Here is an 18,518-nt window from a genome sequence, read left to right as displayed (position 1 = left end):
TAATAGAGATTACACACCCATTCTGTATTTGTTGTAATCTAAGCTTTAGTGTTGCATGTTTTAGGTTTTAGTGTACCAATGTATCATGTGTTTACCATGAAAGTGCATGGCAGCGCCTTCTCTTGAGACCGCCGGCACTCCTCACATTCATGATGTGAATAAATCAATTTTATTTTCACTGCACTGCAGCTCTGAAAGTTTGCAGACATTATCAGACATTCACGGCGCAGAGCTATATGTAAGAACGCAAATGTCCAATTTAGATGGATGGAACATTAAATGGACCTTACTCTGCATAGGCAGGATAGAATAGAAAGCACAAGTCGCTACAAGAAGACTAACTAGTAGAAATCTTATAAGAGGATGGGGCTGGGCATGGAGGACCGATGGGGTAGTGGATAGTCAGTTTGGGAAGGCTGGGGAGGGATTCTGGGTGGAAGTTTAAGCGGCACCTCCCTTTGGCAGTGGAGCAGCACTCTTACTAGTCCATGCAACCCTGAGGGTGAGGATGTACACAATGCTTTTGTCGGACAAGAAAGGAATTTCACTTCACACCGGCACTCCTCACATCCATGAAGTGAATAAATCAATTTTATTTTCGCTGCACTGCAGCTCTGAAAGTTTTCAGACATTATCAAACATTCACGGGGCGGATCGCAAATATCCAATTTAGATCTATGTCCATATACCATTTGCATGGTCACTTTTACAGTGTCTGATTTATCTCATGTGACAAAAATAGTAGAATGCTATGTTTAGTGTGTCCTGTATAATCTACCCATCGCATAAACCAAACTGGAGTATTTCCACTGGTGAGAAAGTGTTTCACAATGACAATCTCCAGGTATTCAAATTGGATTTGCCAAATTTTGTGTGAGGTTCATGAGAGAAAACAACTAAAGAGTGACACCCCGTGAAGCCAAAACAAAAATAAGAGCAGTCAAAATTAGTGCGGTTTTTCAGAGATGAAGCTGCAACACTCAGACAGAAATAGTACAAAAAAATAAAATTTAAAACATACAGTTACAAAGGGTTTCACAATCTGGATAAAATACACACATCTAGTGCACACACACACACACAAGCATTTATTCTTACACGCCTGCTTAAATGCAAACAAACGTGCACGGCACACGTCCAGTCAACCCGATGGGCTAAAACACAAAAACCAGAGGTGCTAAAATCTCCAATCTGTGTGCTCGATTTAAAATAAGTGCATGAAACACTTCAAAGGTGAATCAACAAGGCCGACTGCTATAATATTTAAGCAGGGGCCAGCACATGCAATGCTCTGAATGTGATTAATGCAATTTGTAGACAGTTTATTGTAGACTTTAATGTACAATATCAATATACTGACTGTGCTCAGAAATTAGGTCAAATATTAATTGTACTCTTAGTTATTAACTGTTTATTTCAGTTAAAGAAAACACATTCAATACATTTGGAAAAGTCTCATTCTGAGTCTTTCTTGTATGTCATAGGCAGGCTGGTGCAGAGGTTAAAACTGTTGCTTGCCACTGGGGTGTGGTTTTCTCCCACAGCGTAAAGACTCATATTTTAGGTTAAGTGGCGATTAGAAATTATCCAATACATGCAGATGTGAGACAGATGAAGCTTTGACTGGTCAGTATGGCTAGAAAAGTGCAATACAAATGCAACTCCGTCTCCAAAATGTACGAACGAATAATAATAAAACAATATTTTAAAAAGTTATTGACTATCCCTGTACCCAAGGGTTACATCTTACACCTTTTATTGAAAGGACACTATTTGTACAGTTCCATTGAGTTATAAAAATATCACCAGTGTTACGACAGACCACAAGGGTGAGCCCATCAATGCTACAATGTCAGTATATTGTCACAGACGTGACACGATGATGTACTGCTAAAGCTTTGCTGTTTTGGTTTTTGAGGTGCTGGTGCTCTAGTGTAGTGTCCAGCAATTATAAATTTTGTATATAGTACATTTCATGTGTTCCAGTGCTCAGTAACTGGGAACCACTGGGCAACCAGTGCTGGTTCTGCTCCTGTAAATGAGTACAAACAAAACTGTGAATGGCTTTGAGCAGGTTACAACACTTCCTCATCAGTGAGTGGATCTCTGGGACGGCACGATGTCCCATCACTCCTCCGAATGAGGGATCCCTCAGAGTGCAGCATGCCACAGTTGGCACAGGAAGGCCTGAGCCCAGCACATTTAATTAGCCAAGCTGTCTTGGCATTGGATGGGAGGGGGACACACACACAGTGACGAGTCATCAACATCACCAAGGGTGCGGTACTGCTCGCTGCCATACTGCACATCTAAAACTTAATGGCAAAGGGACGCATGGGTATCAATACAAACAAAATATGGGAAAACTGGGAAAGATAGAGCGGTAATTGCAAATCGGTTTAGCAATGCAGCAAACTTCAGCACAAGCAGTGTCTGACCTTTCCTGCAGAAACATAAAAGGTGTGGCTCCTTCAACATTTAGTGCATTAAACACTTGTGGCAGTGGGAGACAGACCTCACACTCCTTAAGTCTGTACTTATCATTCAAGCCTATAAGCAGCACTGAATGAAAAAAAAAGAAAAAAGAGTGTTGCTATGAAAAAAAAAAAGGAAAGTTAGGAGAAACAGTTTGGAAGAAACCATTCTGACATCCCTTTTCTCTAGCTCCCTGCATGTGAGGAGCCCACCCCACCTCAGCTGTAGTGAGGAGAGCCCAGTCCAGGCAGCCAGCAACCAGCGCGTCTCTGCCTACCAATAGGCATGCTCGGCTCAGGCTCTGTGCAGTGCTCTCAGTCTCAGCAGCTGAAGCTGGGCGCAGGGGAACTGCAACGGCGGCGCCAAGCATCTTCCCAGGTATGCGTCTCTCTGTTGCTACGCCCTTATTCTGTTTTTGCAGTGTTATGGCATCCTTGCAGCACGCTGGTTCCCGCTTTGCCGACACTGGTAGATTTCTAGGGAGGGGTTGCTTATCCTTTTTTTTTCTTTTTCTATTTTTTGTGTGTGTGGCTCACGTAGCCTTCGTGGTAGCGCAGGGCAGCGGGTCTTGGTAAACACTCGCATCTGCAAAACCTCCTCGTTAACCGCGCGTCAACTTGCACACACCTCAAAATGTTCGCCCTTCGACAGAACAGCGCCGAGCCGCCGCTGGTGCTGGCAGCGAGGCGGGGATGTGCGCTCCCTGCTTTACTGCGTGCATTTCTCGGGGAATTTTTTGCAATGGGGTTATAATTTGGCCAAGCGGCTTTCGTCAAAACATGACCGCTGACTATATATTCAACTCAAGGTGCGTGCAGGTGGAGGATTTTTACCCCCCCTCTCTCTGGAAGGCGCTGGACTTGCGGCACTGGGTGAAGCAGGTAGCCTACTGGGAGCTGATTTGAAAAATCATTTCATAGCAGTCAATTTTATGTAGGCTGTGCCATATAACGCTGCAGTAGGCTATAGCAGGGCTATAATAGGTCATGCTGTATGCATAATGCACAATGCATCCGTCTATCTATCACAACCTTGATATTTTATTGATAACTGTGTGTTATGATAAAACGGCTCTATTTTAATCATGATTCATTCATACAGTGAGTTATCCAGGGAGAATGATGGTGAGGGAGATGTTTTTTTCCCCGGAGAATCTGATGGACATAGTTATCACAGGGTGCTCTTAATTGCAAACGTGCTGAACTTGTGTTTTGAATGAGTTTGCATAGGCTAAGCAGTTTTTTTTAATGATTAGGCTGATCTGTGGCGCTGTGTTTTCCCTGTCACTAGGTAAGATGTAGGTACACTCCCTTAGCAGTTAGGGTGGTGCTGCCTGCTAGTGCTGATGCGTTACAGTAACCACTACCTGTGCATGCAGTCTTCCAGGCCTGGCTGCACACCGAGGGGTGGTGGTGGCGGGTGGAGGGGTGTTCCTGGAGGATTTTTAGGTGGGAGGGTGGTCAGTGAGATTGGATTTATTAAGTTAGAAGTGAATTCATGCACCAGCCTCCAAGTTAAAGTTGTGTTTTTCAGACAGTGAAGTTATCAACAGACAGTCCTCACATAAAAATTGTTCAATGTTTCCAAAAGCAGAAAAAGGACTTCTCTCGTTATCAGCTAACGAATGACCCTCAGCAGCAACTTTTACATTAGCTGACCTTACTTTTTCATCTTCCTGGCACAAACCTTTCATACCCATTGGTGTATCAGTGATGTTTATGTTAAAAAATATATCTTTGTTGTGATTATTAATCATAGTTTTGTTGTTGCTATGCAAAAAAAAGTCTCGTGCCATATTTCCACTGCAATCATTTGGAGCTGTGACCTTGTCAAAAAAGAGCCACCATGTGTCTAGCTCGCTCTGGTTCTCTCTGATAAAACTCTGTGTTAAAGGAAGCTACTTTTCTATATCAGCCCGTCCTCACGGATCTGGATTTGGCTGATTCAAGAAGCTCTCGAGTTGATTTTTGCTGCATTAACCACACTACCTATTCGCTCCACTTGAAGAGCCAGTAATAGTTGGAGGACTTTTACATCAGAATAGATTTCAGCATGCTGATTTTGAATGTTATTTTGGGCTCTGTTTAGCCTTGTTTAGTCAGTGAAGTTTCAATGACATTAATAAATTGGCTAATCAATTTTCACTCCTGTTGTCCTTGAAAATATGGTCCCATACAGTGTGGTTTTAAAGTGGGGATTTCCTGCTGGGCTCTTTGCATCTGGACAGCATTAATTATCCCGCAGGATTTGGGCTGATATGAAGCATTACACTGAATAGTACAGTATAAAATAAGCTCCCACACCAGGGGTAACTCCTAACTGCAAAGTGGACAAAGTTATGGAGGGAAAATGTTAAGGTCACATTAAGGTCAAGAGGAAAAAAGAGGAAAAGAAGAATTTTCCAAATGATTTGAATGCAGTGATTCTTTATGGAATGCGTGCTGGGTGTCCTACAGTAACATTGCACTAATAAAGTAATTACAATTCAAAATATTGTTAGAGCGTGCTTATTTATGTAACCATAGTCCAGTTTGGAGCTAAATAAATTATTTTATCATTTAAATTAATGAACGAAAAAGTAATAGAATAAATACAGGGCTGATATTGACACAATTTTAAAAAACAAAAAAACAATTTGGCATTGTAAACAAGATTTTGTTGTAATAAATGAAACTTACTTTTAGCTGTCACTGACGCTATTTTGTAATATTTAATATAAAATGAATGTTACACAACAGATAATACATCAAGCTGACCTTGTTAAATGCCATCTTACTTGTCAGCAAACCAAAACCATTAAGCTGATATATCAATCAAGTATATTTAGAATGAATTAAATAATTTTAATGAAAAAAGGCAGAGATTTGCAAGCTTTAGCTTCCCAGATGGATTTCAAACTGATTCCTTGAGAATGAAATAATATAATGATACAATTTTCTCTCTTAAGCTGTCTTTAACACCCTTTGATGTAAAAAACAAAAAAACAAAAAAACAAAACCTGTACAAAGCTGTAGTGTTTATATGTGGACTTAAATTGATTATCAGCTGATATTAGATATTTCATGATTTATCAATATCAGCCAATAAATTTAAATTTAAAAAGTAAAGAGGAGATGAGTGAAGCTACCTTCAACCATGTTAAAAGGGTTGTTCAGCAGAGGGCACTCTAAAGCTTCCCTGTGGCAAAAAATATTTCAAACACCAAAAACACAACAGCCAGCTGACCCAAGCAAAGTGTAAACAAGTGAATAAACAACTTCAAATAAGAAATATTAGGGAAATCTCTGTAGGTTTTGTGTGTCTGCAGAAAGAAAAAAATGTATCAGCTGATTGGAATATACAATTTTTTAATTGCAAAAAATATTGGTGCCAGTATTGGTCTTAAAAAGCCTTTGTTGACTGAGCTCTAATATTTATTGAGAATACTGAGTTTCTTCCAAAAAACAAGAAAGAAAAAAATCTCGGATTGTAAGATTAAAAGATATGTGATGGCCTTTTATGACATAGTCATAATGTTTTGGATAGAAGAAAAGCAGCAATTGTCCGTTTTCTGAGATGAGTCAAGATGCATCACTAATATAAAGAAGCTTATTTTCATCTTATATATGATGAAAATAATATAGTTTTATTAAAAGTTATAAAAAAGTGCATTTTTCTCTCGCACACTGCACAATTTTCTGATAACGTCCATGGAGACCCTGTAAATGCAGTGTTTGTGCCTTGCAAACTATTATCAGTCAGATGTTACTCTGTCTGCACATCTTTGATTTAGATTAATTCTTTTGTTTTTTACTTTGTCACATGACCTCCACCCTTAATCTATGTTAATATAAACATTAATGGAGCTGCAATTCAGCAGTTTCCAGCACAGAGATAAGTAAATGTGTTTGGCTATGATCAATTCCTAGATGAGTTGTGTATATAAGTATATTTTAACACCAACATCTTTGATCCAACAGCACACTTGTCCTTTAAGTGACACCTTCATAATGGAAAGTGAGCCACTATTCAAGTCTATGATTTGCCAAAATGCTACTGTGTGCAAAGCCTTTGATCACTCTGTTAATGTTTTATAAGCCATCCGTTGTCATCTGCAGGCAGGACTATGGAAGCCCGTTTCTGCCACAAAAAAAAAAGGATTCATAACTCGAAATTATTTTCTCAAAATTTTGACTTATTAACTCAAAATTTTGACTTATTAACTCAAAATTTTGACAAAAGTAACTCGAAATTTCGAATTAGCGCTGCCAATGAGTAATCTACGTGAATGACGTCATTTCCTTGTTACCCGGAAGCTGACGCCCTCAGGTACAAATGCTACAGCTAAGCTACCATTATTACATTCAGTCATGAATGCACAAATTGCTGAGTATTTTCAGCGTGGCTTCAAAAATGATGAAATCCTTGTGTTATTAGCTGAATCACATGGCGTTACTATCAGCAAACGTACTTGCGAAAGCGCCAATTTGTTGCGATCCGGTTTTGAGTGTGCGTTACTCTGCGCCATGTGCTTCCGGGTAACAAGAAAGTGACATCATTCACGTAGATTACTGATTGGCAGAGCTAACTCTAAGAAACTCTAAGAAAAGTAACTCGAAATTTGTTTCTCCAAATTTGGAGTTACGTTTCTTGAAATTTCGAGTTAATAAGTCAAAATTTCAAGAAAATAACTCGAAATTTCGAGTTATGGATACTTGTTTTTTGTTTTTTTTTTAGAGGCAGAAACAAGCTTCCATACAGGACAGACTGTTACAACCACTAATTAATATATCAGACAGGCAGGTGTGGTTGTGCATTCACATGTACACACAAACAAATGAACAAACTAACAGACAGTGAAATTTACATTACATTCGAGCACCAATACAAAAGCAGTCTTATTTATTTCCTACTTGTTGCTGTTTGTTTTGAGCTAAAAATAAATAACTGGTTTTGTACTGAAGTACTGTCATGTTAGAATAAGTTTTTAAGACATTTTTAGGACTAAACTCCCCAGTTTCTGCTTTTTTTTCTCTTTTTTTATTTGTCTCGATTTTTCTAACAGAACAAGTAAGTCGAAGACTCACCTTTGTGATTTAGTGTGTGATAATCTAAACACGCCATGTGAAAAATAGCGTCTAAATCATTTAAATGTCATACTCATCATTACTCAGAATATCATGGGAATTTAAATGTTATTCATACTCTATACTATGACACCAGGCTTGAGCCTAATGGGCATTTCTGGCCATTTTCTGACATTTTCCACACTCGTAAATTGTTGATTTACTTAGACGGTAATCATCATTTAACTTGTTAATGAAAATAATCGCCTTTTTATGCTTTATAAAACTCATCAAAGTATTCTGCTTTATAGAAATTAATTAACCACCACAACATTATGAGAGAGTTTTGGAAAACCGAGAAATGTTTTTTTTGCTTTTTTTGCTGATTTGTGACGATGGCTATACCTTTGCATGGTGATCTAGAAAGTTTGGGGCTTGGTTGATTTTTAAGCCAGCAATGTCTTTGTGAGAGAATATATATGAAAAAAAGACAATATGATGTGACCATTGGGGCCTTTTTCTAGGGAAGAGAAATCTAAGAGAAATTAAAGAACATACATGATAATAAGCGACTGGAATCAGAGCAGTAAAAGTTAAAACATTAAAATACTGTTAGTATTTAAAAAAAATTTTTTTAATTTTTTTTAACGTTCACATTTTTATTTAAAGTTCACATAATTTTTTATTGTTGACGCTGCAACTCAGACTTCATCTTTGAACTATAGTTTAAGAGTCAAGACCTAAATCAATTTAATCAAACGCCATTAATGCATCAAATTTTTTTCTGATGCCATTAGGATGTAAGAAATCTGGCAACCTTCACACTGTGTGTGCTCACACACAGCACAGGCATGCGGGAAAGTATATATTGTGTAGATTATTTTATACTGGGTATATAATACCCAGTATTTTCCTTTTTCTGATGGCATATGGGAGTGGTGTGCAGCACTAATAAGTTAGCAAGAAGGCAGATATATGATGCAACAACACTGGTAGTGATTACTTAAGCATATTTGAAACTGACTGATTGTACGGTGAGGTATTTAATCTCTTATAACTTAATATATAAGAATATGTTGCAGTTTCTTTTAAGATAACTGCTTGCTCTGAGTCTCTGGAGAACAATAAGTGCTTGTCATGACTGATGACGAATATTCCACCTAAAACCTGCTTGCTTTGCGGTTATCAAATTTTCCACTGCACTGCTGTCTGACAAAGGGTAGAGAAATCATTATGTAAACAGTGGTTTAATAGGATGAGAACAATTCTCAATTTGGCAATTGTTACATTAGATAATGGTTTCAGGCACTTTGGGAAAGTTGATAAAATGTCATTGGAAAGAACAAGGGGTGTGGCTCATAACACACACTTTCTGGTTTATAGACTTTTTCCAGTGTTCAGATAGTGAGCTTTAAATTCACCTTTAAAACTGTGGCTGTACATCCGGGGTTGCCGACAGAAGCAGGATCATGTCTGGGAGAAAAATTCATGTTTAGCTCATGTTAGTGTTTAATTTTAAGAAAAGACTTGTGGAGATGTCAATATAGCATGTGCTGAAGTAGTTTAAACACATTTTGACAAGGAATGCCACCCTTTTTCTTTCTTACGAAAGTGGCTCCTCTCAGATATAGTTGCATGCAGAAATAATCCTCTTCTACCTCTTCCCTTGTCCTCTCTTTAGTGATGGCCTCTGCTGAGCAGCCGTGCTCCAGCTTCCACCAGCAGCACTGCGCATAAGGCAACACACCCACCTTTGCCCTCCTGCCCAGAAGTGAGAGAGACACCACCATGTACAGCGTGGAGGACCTTCTCATTTCGCACGGATATAAATTGCCGAAGAGCGACCCTCCGTCTGCCACGCCTTTTGACAAGCGCCCTGCTGATTGCCAGCGTGAACTTGTGGACAACAGGGCTGGCCGGGGGACGCTGAACGGGTATGAGGCAGACCGGGGGGCATCTATCACTGGCATCTATGGCAGCAGGCAGGCACTGGTGAAGGGCTACCCCAGCATAGACATTGAGAGTGGGGATAGGAACCAAAGGAGAAAAGAAATTGGCATCGGTATCCTAGGTGACACTCAGCCCTTGGGTGATTCTCTTGCTACAGATAGTGGGTGAGTGTTTTTTCCCTCTCTTTTGCAATCCCCCACGCCCTGCACCTTCCCTTTCCCTCTCTTTCCTCCCCCCACTTCTCACTGGGGCCTGTCAGTATTGCATGCAAAACTGAGTCTGCACTGCGCAGGGTTTTTTTCTCCTCCTCTTCCCTTCCTTCCAGAGCTGCAGAACACTGTGGCTGCAGCAGCACTACTGACATATCTTATGCTGGGATATGAGGAATTATGAAAGGTGCCTTTGCAGTCGTTTGAGCTGTGTACATGCCTGCACAGAGATATGGTTTGCATCTCTGTGGAGCCCACCCAGGCACTGGAATCATCTACACAGCCTCCACCCGGCAGGCAGATGTAAACAGCAGCACTAGACAGAGAGCAAACTGAGGAGGACTGAACATGCCTCAAGACAGGCGCGTAATCACTCCACTGTAAACACTGGCACACTGAATCACGCCCAGCACGTGCTCTGTGATGTAAGCATGTTGCTGGGCAAGTGTGCACAGCGCAGCTCCCCTCAGCCATACAGTAGCATATGCTGCTGAGGATGATCCATTGACTTTGCTGCTTAAATGAATGAGTACAATGACTAACAGGGATTTAGTGCACTGCAGATACTGGACGGAGGCTAATTGTTTATTCAGTCTTCTTTTTGTGATGTTACGTTTTAAAAACTATTACACATATTTATAATCAAGCATACATATATATATATATATATATATATATATATATATATATATATATATATATACAGATGATTCTTTGCATGAAACAGTTTTATAATTACACTGGGAAAATGTAGTTAATATGTTTTTCTGAAAGAACTGATGGTTACAATTGAATTTCAACAAGCATTTAAGCCTGCAGTCCCGCCCTCATTATGATCAGCTGTCATCAGGGCGTCTAAGAATGTGCATTTATGTGAGTGATGACCCGGGGAATATTTATTGATGACAATTAATTAAAAAAAATCCTAAAATTCAGTGTAATGGAAAATCCCTCAGTGTACATAGACTTTTTTTTTTAGATGCGTTGTCATTAAATATATATATATATTTTCAGTAATATATTTTATCTAAAATAATTGTTTTAGCAGCGCAAGCATGCACTACGGCCTTATCCCAAACCCAAGAGGTGATTATGGGACCAGAACTAAATTTATCTCCAGGCAGCAGTGCTTTATCACACTGTACTGGAACCACTGTTGTGAACCTGCCAACAGTAACTCGTCACACAGTTGCCATTTCATATTAGTTTCATCAAGCGTTTTTAAAATTATACAAATGATTTTGGTTGGATGATTGTTGCTCATGCATACTTACATGAGAAACAATTAAAAAAGGCTCTTTTTCTAGTTTACTCTTTCACTTTGGGTGTAACACAGTAATGCAGGTTTAAAGTTTATTGTATTTTTGGTTTAAAGGTTTTTATATGTACTGTAGGCCAAAATGGTTCCTAAAGTATGTGATAAAATAATGAGAGGGACAGAGCCACTTTCTCTTTTGCGTCAGATTTTTTTTTTAAAAGAGTGGTATTTGCCATCCAGATGACCAGTTTCCAAGATAAGGTCAGCACAATTTAATATGCAGATCATATTGCAGTAGCATTGCAATTTTGTGGTGTCTTCAGGGGACTTTGGAGCTGCTGACTTAAGCATTTCTGGCTCATATGTGCTGGCTCTCTTTGATTAGGTTGTTTGGAACACCTATACTGGCAAAGCAAAAGCACATGTCTGGGACTGGCATGGGCATGCCTCTTTTAATATTTACCAGTGATCACATTTCAAGTGGATGAAATTGTTTTAATCTATTATCAAATAGACTGAGATAATACAATATTGTGAAATATGTTTTAGGTATTAACTCCTTTCATTCTAGATAATTTTTTCTTTGTCTGTATGTCGCAGCCTGATGGTTCTGATGCTGTTTAGCCGCAACTCATTTAATAACCTCTGTAATGAAAGAAACACTGTTAAAAGATTAGATTGTTTTATTAACACTGAGATTTTTTCTTTTATAGGTTCTACGATGTTCCCAGTTTGACTTATTCAGAGCCGCTGAGCCATGACGATAGGGATGTTTCCTACTGGCGGAGGCGAGGTCAGGACTTCAGCATCCTTCTGGACTATGCTGATGGCAGGGAGCTGAGGGCCTCTGCTGGAGCGTGGAGGCCACAGGCCCTGATCACAGCAGAGGAATACAGGGCAGAGAGGCAAGCGCAGCAGCTATGGGAGGACATTTCCTGGCTAAGGGACCCAGATGCAGGACCTGGTCAGTTGAGAGTGACTGGGGAGAGGAAGTGCCAGAGCCTTGGAACAGAGGAATGGAGGCCTGCTGTGGGCCTGGGAAGGCAGCTGTCAGATGGGGATGGGGAACGGTGGGCTCAGGACCACTACTACCGACTGAGGACACCGGAGGGTTTTTTTCACCCTAGAACTAAAGCAAAGTCTCAGTCTCTTCCCAGAGTTTTGTCACCTGATGGACGTGACAGCAGAGAGCTCATTCCATCAAGGCCTAGTCTACCTGATAGACAGAGGATAAGCAGCACTGTCTTCTCTGGGCCATACAGTAGGTACATCTATGGCGGCGGCCGGGACCGGTGGGGTAGGAGTATTGGGCCAAGCAGCCATGTTGCACTTTTACCAAAGCCCAGGTTCAGCAGGCCTTTAAAGCCTCCATCATACGAGATTCACCAGCAGACTAGGGGTAGCGCAGAAATGCTTGCTATTGACCAGGGTGTCAAACAAAAAGACAGGCCTATCTATTATCCAAGGGGTGGGGACCTAAGACAAGACTATTTCGCACAACACTCTGCCATCACTGGAATGGAGCCTCCTGGCTACATCCCACCCCCATCTTATAGAAGAGCCCTACCCCCAAGAGCAGTTTCAGTTAACCGCAATGAAATGGCAAACTTAAGATGGAGGGCAGAAGCTTTGCAGATGCCAAGCTCAGATCCCGGAAGGTGGTTTTACAGACAGGCAAGTAGTTCCTGGCTGGAACCTTATGGAGAACGTAGTGCGTCCTATCGAAAACAGGTACTTTCTTCTGGACATGAAGAACAACCAGGTCATGCCCGACAGTTACCCACTGAAGACTCAAGAGCAAAACAAATCTCAGGAGGGCCTGGCGGAAATTCTCTAACAGATATAGACAAGATGCGCAACATCAACAAAGAGATTCCGTCCGCTAAGATTTTAGGACAATCTACACATGATAGTGCCTTTCCTCCCCAACAGGGGCCAGCTCTCAATACCGAAACCCGAAAAACAGCTCCCGGTGACAGCGACAGCAGTAATCGATGGCCCAACAGGGGAATAAAAAAAAGTGACAGTGTAGCTTCTGAGCAAACCCGTACTCCATTTTTACCTTCATCTATTCTGGGTAAACCACCGCCACCTCCATGTAAGCCGGCTGACCAGGGTGTATCTGAAACTGTGACAGAAGTAAAAAAGGCAGAGCAACCTGAACCACCGGAGAAAGACAAAACCAAGAATCTTAAAAAGAGGCTTAGTGAAACAATTTTTTGTTTGGTGTCTGTCCCTGTTACTCCGCAGCTCACTGGGACAATTCGTGATCAGAATAATAACAACGAGAAGTCGCCAGACCCAGCTGACAGTCCCAGTGGCAACAAAACTGGCCATTTAACAAACCAAAGTCTCCAAAGCACATCTTCAGCTGAAGCTGAGCTGCAAGCACTAACTGGTAGCATAGCGAGCAGCAAAACGAGCAGTAGAGCAAGCAGCAAAATGTTTAAAAAACTACCCTGTAGACCCCCTAAAATAAATCATTACAAGGAGCTGAAGCTGTCAGGATCCTGGCCTGCAAACCAGTATCGAGACCAGGAGACACAAACTAGCCCAGAGGCCCGAAAAGCTGGCCCTGAAAACAAGGAAGCACAACAAGACCCTGTTCCTCCTGGCACCGAAGTAACCCCTGATAGCGGCGGAGTAGTGGGCACTGCCTTCAGTTTTCCCATAAAGGGAGTGAAGAGCCTAAAACTTTCAAGCAACAGCGCCTTCTCCCTGACCTCCACCTTCTCCAACCAGCTGAACAAGAGCACAGCTCAGCAGCCAGCAGTACCACCCTCAGGAAATGTGGAGGAGATCAAACCAGCAGCAAACACAGGACAGGAGAAATTTGAACCGTTCCTTTTGAAACCGGCCACCCAGCGACCATGGGATGCAGTCAAAGAGCTGGAGACCATTAAAAAAGAAGTCCAGGATCAGCAGCAGCAACAGAGCAGCAAACAGCCCAGTGTTGACAAGTGCATTGAGGACCTTAACGAGGCCTACAAAGACATCTTGGAGCTAGGTACTGCCAGCAATAAAGTCCCAAACGGTTCCGTCCAGATCCCTGAGCGTATCAAAATCCGACTGACATCAGAACCTCTCAACAAGCCCAGCAGCCTTAGGCGCAGTGCAGTAAGCTGGTCTGTTGACCCAGAATACAGGGAAGTGAAGAGCGCCTTCTCCAGGCCTGCAACAAAGTCGGTAACCTTCAGCAAGCAGCTTAGGGAGGAGCTCCCGGTGCCACCTCGGGAGACGGGCTTCAGAGAATACAGGGTTGTTGCACATCTTTCACGCAGAAGGAGCAACGATGGCAGGACAGTAAAATTAGACCTGCCAGATGAACCTATCGAAACACCTCTTTGTGACTTTAGTCCAACAACGCACACCACAGCAGCTGAGGTGCCATGGGCAGACAGACAGCCCATGCAGGATGCCTCTACACTCACTAGTCCTCCAGATTATGAAGACATATGCCAGACTTTGCGTCAGTCTAGAGACCCATCGGATGCCAGTAAAGCATCCGCAGGCCATTCCAGACCTAATGACACAGAGACTCTTCAAGATCTCAGTGCTGAATCAGAGGAGGAGTGTCCTATTTGTAAACGAGAGCTTGAGAATCAGATGAGACAGGGTCCATTGCCTCCACTTCACGAGGAGAACAGCTCAGACAGCTCGGCCAATCAAAATGGCAGTCCGCCACAATGCACTGCATTAGAAAGTCCATCAGAAGATACAAAAATAGAGGAGCCAAATGCATCATGTTCAAATCAGTCAGGGTCTGAAGTGTGTGCTGAAAAAACAGAGCAGCATTCACTGACACAGGAGAATGTGGGAGAGGGTGAAAAAACAGACAATGCTCAGGCAGAAAACTTGGACAATTTATGCATAGTTAATCCTGCTGAGAGCATACCAGTGGATGGAGCCACAGAGGATCTCTCCTCTGCAGCCACAGTATTAGCAGCTGATCAGCCTACAGACCCCCAAGTCACAGAGGAACAGCGTGTTAATGAAACAGCAACTGAGGAAGAAAAATCAGAAGATAAAGAAGCCACTGCAGGAGAAACACCTGAAGGCAGTGCAGGCAAACGGACAGCTGAAGTGAAAACTGAGGAACAAGACAATGCAACGCCAGTTGACAAGCAGGAGCAAGAGAAGAAGCCATTTGCTCTCCCAGAGCATAGACTTGGTCTACGGACTCATCTAGGGCGAGACCTCCCTGGGTTACCTGAGTTTCCGCCTGATAGACTGCCACTTTCCGTTCCCCCGAACCTAGACCGCAGACTATCTCTTAGCTTGGAGGGTGAGCGGAGGAGCAAGGGCCCCTCACAGCGAATTGAAGCATTGCAGAACAAACTGGCTATTTCTCCAGGTCGGGTGGCAGTTGAGCGACTCGCCCGGATGAGAGATGTGGATGTTATGTATCGTGTGAGGCGCTTAAGCATCAGGAGTACTGACTCTGGGGAAGGGGAGACAGAGGCAGAAGGGGAGGGCAAGGAAGAACAAGCAGAGGAGTTCGACCCTGCTCCTCATATGGACAAAGACAACGAGCAAGAGGTCACCAACTCACAGGAGAGCCCCGAGATAGTGTTGCAAGATGAACAGGAGTCACCTCTCTCAGGTAATTATTGCCTATAATGGCATAGAAGTGAAGCCTGGTGGATGTAAAGATGATAAGAGAGTTTACTTTTTTTTTTATGCGGTTTTGTCATTTTTCCTGATTTTGGAGCTTGAAAACCTTTGCCCAATTAGACAATTTTGATTCATAAGATAATGGATTTTTGCTAAAAAAAATACTCCTTTGTGAATAAATATCTTTCTTCCTCATGTCCCAGAACCCCAATGATCCCAGCCGAGGGGAGACAGTGTAGAAAGACTGCGTCCACCATCTCCATCTGAGGTTTTTAGCTCCAACACTGTGACCTGGCTGCCTACTAGAATGCCTTCATCTCATCTTGACACTGAAATTGCCTTCTTGTCCGACAAGAGCATTGTGTACACCCTCACCCTCGGCGCTGCGTTGACTACTAAGAGTGCTGTTCCACTGCCAAAGGGAGGTGCCTCTTTAACTTGTGGGGCAACTTCCACCCAGAATCCCACCCCAGCCTTCCCAAACTGACTACCCACTACCCCATCCGTCCTCCATCCCCAACCCCATCCTCTTATAGGGTTTCTACTAGTTAGTCTTGTAGCGGCTTGTCCTTTCTATTCTATCCTCCCTATGCTTTTCTCATTGGCAGACATTATGCAATTCTGTCGTGCATACTAGAATTTCTGAAAATGTCCGCAGCGAAAACATTTTTCGCATACCTGAACGTTTCTGTTTGTTTACGGGCGAGTTGTTGAGGATTATGAATGTAAGTGTTTATGTTTAACCTAATGTAGACATAGAGGGGTTTATTGTCACAAACATGTTCTGTTGCATTTAAACTACACCAAAATAACCTGCGTATTTGATTGTGGTAAGGCGACAGCTGTTTTAGAACTGGACATCACTGTCTTTGGCTAAAGAACTGTTTTGATTTTCAGATGAGATAAATCAGCCTTTCTTTTTAAAAAAAACAAAAAACAACTGAATGACATTGTGCCCTTTCTCATTGCTTTTGTACACACTGCAACCATAACTCTGCAACCATAGCTCTTCAGTGAAGAGTGACTCTATACCACATGGCATGACAGATCAGTAAACTATAAGATAACGTTGGCCCTACTTTAGAGGGGGAGAGTTGCCTTTCTTAACTAGATGTGCGATTCCTGGTTGGATAAGGTGAAGTCTCTGATTAGTCCCCTGATCAAGTTCAATCTATAGCTCCCATTTCCAGGTAATTTCAGGAAGCAATAAGGGCACAGATTGAGTTTAAATGATGGTTTAAGCAACCTTGATAAACATTAAAGATCGATATAGGAATTTAGAACAACAACAAGAAAAAAAAAGATATGTAGAGCAATATTGTAAAAACAGGTCAGTGGTGTAGTGGAGCTACCTGTAGGAACCATTGTCAGGAGTCTTAAGTGTGAACGTGTCATTGAGATCATATTACAGGGAAATGGATTCGTGTCAGGGTATAGGGGCGCTTAACAGGGGGTGGGTGCTTTACTTCATGATATATATATAGATATAGATATATCTATTTATATATCTATGTTCATACATCTGTTTCGCAAAGAGGCGACATTTCACGGAATATTTATTTTTGTTATCATCAAATTGTTAATCAGTTTGCATAATGTACAAAATAAAGTATATTTTAAATATTTTAAGAGAAATTTTGTATTTAACCATGACATTTTATTTCTCCACACCTATAACAAGCTGAAAGTATCATACAAGTGTATAGTATCATATTGAGAGTATACATAATTTTCTAGTGCTTTAAAATCTTAACAGAGCGGTATAAGGAGGGATGGCCCTGTGGTGTGCCTTGATCACACGATTTTGGTTTGAGTGAGCAAAAGGGTTCATCACTGCAGGAGTTAAACCTGATGGAAACTTTCTGATTGTGCCATGATTTCCTGTTTGATAGTGCTCTTTCACATGCTAACAGAGTCAGTGTTGGACGCTCCTTGTGATATTTGACACATCAATCCATCTCAGCTGTACGTTGGTGGTCAGACATGGCCTGTGTCTTATTTCTGTCTTTGTATGTCTTCCAGTTTGAATCATGTATCGTTCTGTTGTTGGTTCCACAAAAAAAAAACATGTTTAGAAATAAAATTGGGAATTTTTTTCTTTTCCTTCCTTCCTCCCACCCTTCCTTCGTTTCCTCTTCCTTCTAACCGCCTCCTTTCTTCCTCCGTTTCTTTCATCTCACGGCGTGTTCATTTTGTGTAAATTGTTGTGCTGTCACTAACGCTTATTGCACTAAAAGATGCAATGTAGGATGCAATTTTAGGCTAAAAACCACATATCTGCATAATGTTTCTTTAAAATAAATTTTAAATTATGAGTCTAAAGCTAAACGATGATTGAAAAAATTGCCTTTTGGATTAAAACAAGTTTGCAGGTACGTGGGTTTTCTTTGTTTTCATAAAAGGACTGTTTCACTGGTGTAACATATTTAAGAGATCTGTAGGAATCCATCACTGTTTAACCATCAACTTACTGTTATGTAGCATTTTGCAGTTGTAGCATTTTTATCAACTCAGACCTTTGTCTTGGTATTTCAAACATTTCATGTAAATCCGAAATAATCATGTCGCCTTATGATGTGTGCATTACATTACACTCCAGGAAATGCCAAATATTAACGTACTAAGCACTGTTTCATACCTTAGGTTTGTACCAACAACTTACTGTTCTGCCATCCCTCTGGCTGGAGAGGTACAGTAGCATTGCGGATAGTTTCTGCTCTTCATGCTGTTTATCTGTAGGAACATTGAGTCCAAAACTGTGAACTTCAAACAATACAAAAAGCATAATTTATTATAAGTACGAGAGGAGGGTCAGTGCTTCAAGACAAGCTCATAGTCAGCATCACAGGGAGGACAAGCTGGCACGCCCATAATTACTAACATCTCATTTTCAATTCATTCTGAAGACTAAAGGGCCTCGCCTTAGTCTGGTGTATAAACTGCCCCTGACGACATTTAAATAGCTAT

The 18,518-nt window shown here is 41.4% G+C and overlaps 1 protein-coding gene across 1 annotated transcript; it reads left to right on the top strand.

Annotated features, from left to right (window-relative positions):
* The first annotated feature begins 2,557 nt into the window (after window positions 1-2,557).
* Window positions 2,558-17,867, top strand: jcadb (junctional cadherin 5 associated b). Its single transcript, XM_082512695.1, has 4 exons — window positions 2,558-2,853; window positions 9,202-9,634; window positions 11,651-15,540; window positions 15,755-17,867. The coding sequence occupies exons 2-4, from the start codon at window positions 9,309-9,311 to the stop codon at window positions 15,763-15,765; spliced, it is 4,227 nt and encodes a 1,408-aa protein (XP_082368821.1). The 5' UTR covers window positions 2,558-2,853; window positions 9,202-9,308; the 3' UTR covers window positions 15,766-17,867.
* The last annotated feature ends 651 nt before the right edge of the window (window positions 17,868-18,518 follow it).

The sequence above is a fragment of the Aulonocara stuartgranti genome (assembly GCF_965226115.1).
Source record: "Aulonocara stuartgranti genome assembly, chromosome: 18".
Classification (NCBI taxonomy): domain Eukaryota; kingdom Metazoa; phylum Chordata; class Actinopteri; order Cichliformes; family Cichlidae; genus Aulonocara; species Aulonocara stuartgranti.
This window is presented reverse-complemented; position numbering and strand designations above follow the sequence as displayed.

What these genes read in the sequence shown, in the direction of transcription:
- jcadb (XM_082512695.1), top strand. Translation starts at nt 9,309, where the DNA reads ATGTACAGCGTGGAGGACCTTCTCATTTCGCACGGATATAAATTGCCG. An exon ending in TCTCTTGCTACAGATAGTGG is followed by an intron (nt 9,635 to 11,650) that starts GTGAGTGTTTTT and finishes TTTCTTTTATAG; the next exon opens with GTTCTACGATGTTCCCAGTT.